Consider the following 7,530-nt stretch of genomic DNA (forward strand, 5'->3'; position numbering starts at 1 on the left):
ACAACCATACGTATGAACCGGGAGCTACATTTGTGGAACTCATTGATTGAAGAGGAAGCATCCATAAACAATTCATCAACTTGGAAATTTAATTGAGCGCTATATCCGAAGATAACTTCTTTGGAATTTGGATATTTGGCAGTCGTTTTTTTCCTAACCTGCCGCTCAACATATTTTTTTGTTCAGGTTAGTTAGAACAGTATATGTTTAGCCGAAGTTTTTCAATTCTGCATACTACAGCTACTATTTCGATTGCCTCTCATGAACATTGATGTCCTGGACCGCAAGCAATTAATCTCAATAAAGCAATAAAAAGCTTAATAGCAGTCGTCCGAGATTTACCTGTAGTGGAGTCGAACCGGTTGTTCCGGTAGGTTAGTAGCACTACAGTATATGTCCTTCACGAAGCTAGGCATAAAGGTTCAAATACTTACGCTCGCTCTCATTCAATTTCTGTCAACTGCGTGTGAGTTTAACGCTTCATCATGCCCGGGCCATCACAAGGTACCAAGAAATCGGTTACGTTTAAGATTTTGCAAGTCAAACTCAAAGGCCTGCAGGATATTTTTGATAATATCTACAAGTTTGTGGAAACACTACATTCAGCTAGTGTGTCTGCCAGTGATGTGAAAGTTCGTTTAGAAAGAATTGATGATTCATGGGAAAACGTCAATAGTGCCATTATGGAGTTAGAGGTTCATGATGATTACGATGCTGCCGAGTACGACTACGCCCAGGATCGAGCAACGTTTGCTGACCGCTACTACACCGCGAAGGCCAGGTTGATGGATAAGGCGAGACAGTTGGAAGACGGAATTTCTCTGAATTCTACGATTGTTGGATTGGAAACTTCGCAGCACCCTACCGTTGAGCATGTTCGCTTGCCGCAGATCAAGTTGCAGACCTTCGATGGCAACGTGGATGAGTGGCTGAGCTTCCGTGATTTGTACACCTCGCTGATACACTGCAAACCAGATCTACCTGAAATCGAAAAATTCCACTACTTGAAGGGATGTTTGGCAGGTGAAGCAAAGGCTTTAGTGGACCCATTTCCTATCACCCGGGCCAATTATCAAATTGCGTGGGACACGATGACGAAACACTACAACGATAGTAAGCTGCTTCGACGTCGACAGGTGCAAACTCTCTTCAATCTACCAACCCTTGTGAAGGAATCTGGAGCGGAGCTGCAATCATTGCTAGAAAGCTTTGAAAGAGCAGTGAATACACTCGATCAGCTGGTAACGCGCGTCGATTACAGGGACCTGCTTCTTCTGTACATTCTGAGCTCACGGTTGGATGCAACGACACGCCAACCAACCAAGACAAACTTCAACGCTTCTCAATCACATCAGTCAGGGGGACGATGTTCTGCATGTTCGGGTACGCATCTGCTTCACGAATGCGCAACGTTCAGGAAAATGTCGATAGCTTCCAGGGACAAGCTAGTTCGGAACAACTCGTTGTGCAGGAACTGTCTTAGGCACGGACATTTGGCTGCAGATTGTACTTCACGCTTTCTCTGTCGGAGCTGCAAGGGCAAGCACCACACCATGGTTTGTTTTCGATCGGAATCCAACACTGAGAGCAAGGGCTCTAGTTTACAAGGCGGAAATCCAAATGGGTCTGGAGAAGGTACTAGAATCAGGGAGACGACATCGGCCAATCTTTCGGGGCATCGCACATCTTCCGTTCTACTTGCTACAGCGGTCGTTCTAGTGGAGGACGACAATGGTGTTTCTCATCCAGCGAGGGCGCTGCTGGATTCAGGATCAGAATCGAACTTCGTATCGGAAAACCTCATGCAGCTGTTACAGGTTCAGCGCCGGCAGGCAGACGTCTCAGTTCAAGGTATTGGGCAAGCAGTAGCAAGAGTGAAGCACAAGGCCAATCTTCTCAAATCAAGGATTTCAAACTCTCGATACAGGATGGATTTCTTGGTACTTCCAACAGTCACAGCGGATTTACCAACTTCGAGCGTCAACGTTAATGGATGGAAATTGCCAGACGTCGAGCTAGCCGATCCAACATTCTTCGAAACTAGGTCGGTCGACATGGTGCTTGGGATTGAACACTTCTTCTCATTCTTCATGGCCGGAAAAAGGATGCAATTGGGAAATGGTCTTCCTACATTCACCGAGACGGTATTTGGTTGGATTGCAACAGGCGCGGTCAACATGTACGATCAAGCGACGAGGATTTCTTGCAACGTGGTGGCAACGGGTGGTCTGGAACAGATTATGGCGCGGTTTTGGGCTTGCGAGGAAATAGAATCGGCAGTAATTTATTCACCAGAAGAGCTGCGATGCGAGGAGCACTATGTGCAAACGGTGGAGAGAGGCAACGACGGTCGATACACGGTATCACTTCCGCAAAATGAGAATGGGTTTGAAACGGTGGGCGAGTCGAGGGACATCGCCATGCGACGATTGCAGAGTATTGAACGTAGACATCTGAGGGAACCAGAGTTGCGTCAGGAATACAACAAGTTTATGCAGGAATACCGAGAATTGGGACACATGCATAAGGTACACATCAATCCAGCCGACGATAAAAAGAGGTGTTATCTTCCGCATCATCCAGTGGTAAAACAATCCAGCACAACCACCAAGGTACGCGTGGTTTTCGATGCGTCGTGTCGAACAAGCACAGGAAGGTCACTGAACGACGCATTACTTTGCGGACCAGTCATACAAGACGATCTTCGATCACTCATACTTCGCAGCAGAACGAGACAGATTATGTTGGTAGCCGACATTGAAAAAATGTTCCGTCAAATCAAGGTGCATCCAAACGACATGCCGTTTCAAAGTATTTTGTGGCGTAATTCACCTGACGATGAGGTGGAAACTTATGAATTGGCAACGGTTACGTATGGGACCAAACCTGCCCCACTTTTGGCTACCAGAACTCTAAAGCAGCTGGCGATGGATGAAGGTGAACGTTTTCCTCAAGCGGCAATATCGTTGATGCATGACGTTTACATGGACGATGTTTTAACTGGAGGAGCCAATGTTTCGGAAGTAGCTGAACTTCGTAGACAACTTGAGCTGTGCGCAACTAGTGGCGGATTCTGCTTCAGAAAATGGGCTTCAAATTCTTCGGAGGTTCTCCTAGATGTTTCCCCGGAAAACTTGGCATTGAAAGAAGAGATTGGTGTCGATCTAGATCCAGATCCTGCAGTTCGCACGTTAGGGTTGACATGGTTACCAGGAAGGGATGTTCTCAAATTTCACTTCAACATAGCGGATTTGGAAGGCGTTGAAAATTTAACCAAACGGAAGGTGTTGTCGTCCATCGCTGCTCTGTTCGATCCCCTAGGTTTCATCGGAGCTGTAATGACGTCGGCTAAGATATTCATGCAAAGGATTTGGTGCCTCAAGGGTGCTGACGGTAAGAGCGTAGATTGGGATCAAGCTTTGCCACACCAGATGGCAGAAGACTGGCGCAATTTTCACGAAAAACTCTCACTCCTGAATAATTTGACGATATCACGCTGTGTTATCATACCGAATGCTACGGAAATTCAGCTGTATGTGTTCACAGATGCCTCAGAACGCGCATATGGTGCCTGCGCGTATTTTAGGAGCGTAGATACAGATGGCAGAGTAAAGGTATCGCTGCTTACATCCAAATCGAAAATAGCCCCCTTGAAAACGCAGTCAATCCCTCGATTTGAACTTTGCGGAGCTTTGCACGGAGCACAGCTTTCAGAAATGGTCATCAAGGCAGTCAAATTCAATCCCAAGGTATTCTTCTGGTCTGATTCATCGTGCGTGCTGCAATGGCTGAAGGCAACCCCCAGCACGCTTACGGTATTTGTCGGAAACAGAGTTTCCAAGATTCAACAAATTACGGAGCAGCATGTATGGAATCATGTACCAGGAACCTGTAATCCAGCGGATCTCATATCGAGAGGTTTATCACCAGGAGATATTATCAACAACGAACTATGGTGGGAAGGTCCTCAATGGCTGAAAAACGACGACAGCAATTGGCCTAACGCACCGGTAAAATTCAATGAAGACGAAGTAACTAAAGAATTTCGACGTGAGGCGGTTCAGTGTTCGGCGGTCGAAAAAGAAGCATTTGGAAGGTGGTACGTTAAGCAGTTTTCCACGTTCAGCGATATGGTTAGGAGGACGGCGTATTTGCGACGGTATTTGAAGCCAATTCAGAAACGAACGCAAGCCGAAGGCTTTCTGACTACGGAAGAGCTGAAGGAAGCGGAATTCATCATCATTCGCCACGCACAACAAGAAGACCTAAGCGAAGAATGGAAAGCACTCAAAAAGCAGCAGCCTGTTCCACGAAGCTCGCAGTTACGGTTTTTTAACCCGATGCTTTCAGAAGACAACCTTATCCGAGTTGGTGGTCGACTCAGACATTCTAGCGAAGCAGAGAATACGAAACACCCGATAGTCCATCCTGCAAGACACCCGATAACCAGAATGATTATAGAACACTACCACAAGTGTTTGCTCCACGCCAGCCCGCAACTACTACTCGCAACAGTGCGGCTAAAGTACTGGCCACTTGGAGGTCGGAATGTCACCCGGAATGTGGTACATCAGTGTCAGCGTTGTTTCCGAGTAAAGCCGAAGGCCATCCAGCAGTTCATGGGCGAACTTCCAGCAGCCCGAGTCACCGTTGCTGCACCCTTTAGTCGCACTGGTGTAGACTACTTTGGTCCGGTTTATCTACGCCTTGCTCCCCGTAGACCAGTTTCTAAGGGTTACGTCGCCCTTTTCGTCTGCATGACTACGAAGGCCGTACACTTCGAGCTGGTGTCTGATTTGTCGACGGAACGGTTCATTCAAGCGTTAAGGAGATTCACCGCAAGACGAGGAAAATGTTCAGACATTTACTCGGACAATGGGACGAATTTTGTAGGCGCCGACAACCAGCTCCGTAAACTACTATCTAGCGAAGCTCACAAGGAGAAAATGGCACGAGAATACGCAGGAGAAGGAATCAAGTGGCATTTCAATCCGGCCGGCGCGCCGCACTTTGGAGGATTATGGGAGGCGGCGGTACGATCGGCGAAACACCATTTCATACGCGTCTTGGGGGACAATCCAGTCAATCCTGAAGATTTCACCACATTGTTGGTTCAAGTAGAGGCCTGCTTGAACTCACGACCAATTACATCGCAGTCAGAAGATCCCAACGACTTGGAACCTCTGACTCCCGGACACTTCATAATTGGCAAACCAATACAGCAACTACCAGATCCGGACTTCTCCAAAATTCCCATGAACAGACTTCACTACTGGCAGGCAGTTCAGAAACAACTACGAGAATTCTGGAAGAGATGGCGAACGGAGTATCTTACGCAGCTACAGGGACGAGCTAAACGTTGGCAACCGCCAATCAAGATTGCTGAGGGTCAGCTCGTCGTAATGCGTGAGGAAGGTTTACCACCAGCCCGGTGGAAATTGGCACGCATTCTTCAACTACACCCTGGGGATGACGGGGTCGTCCGCGTGGTGACCTTAAAAACAGCAAAGGGCTCGACGACGCGACCTGTGGAGAAGATCTGCATACTTCCACCGGTAGATTCTAACGAAGACTATTTGGTATCTCCTGATCAAGATTAGTTGGCTCCACACATACCCTTGTTCGAGAGTTCTGCTCTTTTATTTTCAGAAATACCCAGAATTTCAGTGTGGGCGAGAATGTTGCGAATGTTGAGGAATCCAATTGGTGGTTGCGAGCCACTGATCGATGACGTCATAACAAGTTCAACCTGTGATCCACACCCGAGAGGAATCGAGAGCGAATCAGATGGCTCAGGGAGGAGTTCTCCAGCATCAACATCTTCACCATCTGGAATAGCAATACAACTACACTATCATCATCTTTGGGAGAGGGTCTGCAGCATCCACATCTTCGTCATCTGCAGCAGAAATACAGCTGCACTATTATCATCTCTATTTCTCCCATGGGGGAACCAATCAACCGATGTCAACAATTCTGCGCGCGGAGGATGAAATCCAATCACAAGGGGCCCAAAAACAAGAAGAATTTTTTGTGTAATATTTAGAATTACCACCACAAGATTAGCCTAGGTTCAATAACCTTTAAAATTCCTCTATTGTCAAAAATCAGCTAAAAATCGCGCACATCACATTTTTAATCACCTTTTCCTAATTGGCTTCAGTACGTACGGATCGGAAAATTTATATTAGCCTTATGTAGTAGATAATAAACCTTAGAAGTAAATATAAGATGAATTTATTGCCAGGCGAGAAATAAACGGTTTGTTAATTTAATAAAGTGCGTGTGATTTGCAAATTCGTGTTGAGTTTTTTCTAAGAACGATTCAGTGAACTTACCCGAACAAACCAGTGATATCCTACGATCAAGGAGATCGGATTCAGGATAAAATCCAGATTACAGTCCCTGGAGAAACGAAGGAGTCGAGAACCAGTTCAGCATTGGCCACGGAGGAACAGACGTAGTCTTAATTTTTTTTGGATTCACCAGGTATTTTAAAATTTACAAAAACATGCGAATTTTACCCTACTAAAAAAGGGGTAAGTTGCAACCAACTTTGTTGGCTAGTGATGGCATAACGCATAAAGTACCAATTGCAGTTATTTTTGGTTTTTTCCGAACAAAATTTTACACTTTTCCTGCCAATTTTTTTTTTAATGGAAAAGCATAAGGGTGCTAACAAAATAACAAAAACATAACAAAAACATCTACTAGCTGAAATCATCAGAATAAATGTTTGGTTGGATGAAATCCTGAAATTAACAAACGCATGATGCAAAATAATCATATATCAGCATGTCGAAACGAGATTTAAAAGGTGAATCTTTGATTTGCATTTTATTCCATCTTACCCCAGACTGGTAACTGAATTGTATAAATATTTATTTACAAAATTTTGGTGATTATCTAGAAAATATTTTTACACCAACAGTGTTGGCATAGGATAATAAAAGCAATATAAAACTTGTAGGTGATATTATTAAGCCAATCCGTTATACTGGGTAAAGTTTTTCACGGCATCGAAAAATGTAAAAATTTGTACATCTAATGCTCGATTGTTTAAATTTTCTATGAGAATCAAAAACTTTTAAAAACTATCTCACGATGTGAGAAAGTATGTTATTGTCATTTTGCTATCATTGAATGAAAACTTTATTACATAATATGAAAATAAAAATCAAATAGGTAAGTGTTGTAATATAAAAATGTATCGTCTAACCCCGCAGTTGCATGATGCCCCGTTCGACGGTATTCACTGGAAAAAAAACTGTGGAAGAGTAAAGTTGAGAAAACTTAAGATGCTTGAAACCAATTTCACAACTCAATAGCTTTGCCTAGCAGCTGCCTCGTCAGCCTGAAACGCCTGGTTGATTCAATATTTATTGAAAAATTTGAAAAACGCATCTGCAAACAAAATGCAAATAGTGTTATACAATCAAATTTCTAAGCGCGTATCTGTGGATAACGCCGTTCATTTTTGAGCGAAAACAATATGACAAAACAACCGTACCAAAATACAAGAAATGTTTC

At 44.5% G+C, this 7,530-nt stretch overlaps 1 protein-coding gene across 1 annotated transcript; it reads left to right on the top strand.

Annotated features, from left to right (window-relative positions):
* The first annotated feature begins 485 nt into the window (after positions 1 to 485).
* Positions 486 to 5,600, top strand: LOC129737925 (uncharacterized). Its single transcript, XM_055729094.1, has one exon. The coding sequence runs from the start codon at positions 486 to 488 to the stop codon at positions 5,598 to 5,600; it is 5,115 nt and encodes a 1,704-aa protein (XP_055585069.1).
* Positions 5,601 to 7,530: the final 1,930 nt, after the last annotated feature.

Source organism: Uranotaenia lowii, chromosome 1 (genome assembly GCF_029784155.1).
Source record: "Uranotaenia lowii strain MFRU-FL chromosome 1, ASM2978415v1, whole genome shotgun sequence".
Lineage (NCBI taxonomy): Eukaryota > Metazoa > Arthropoda > Insecta > Diptera > Culicidae > Uranotaenia > Uranotaenia lowii.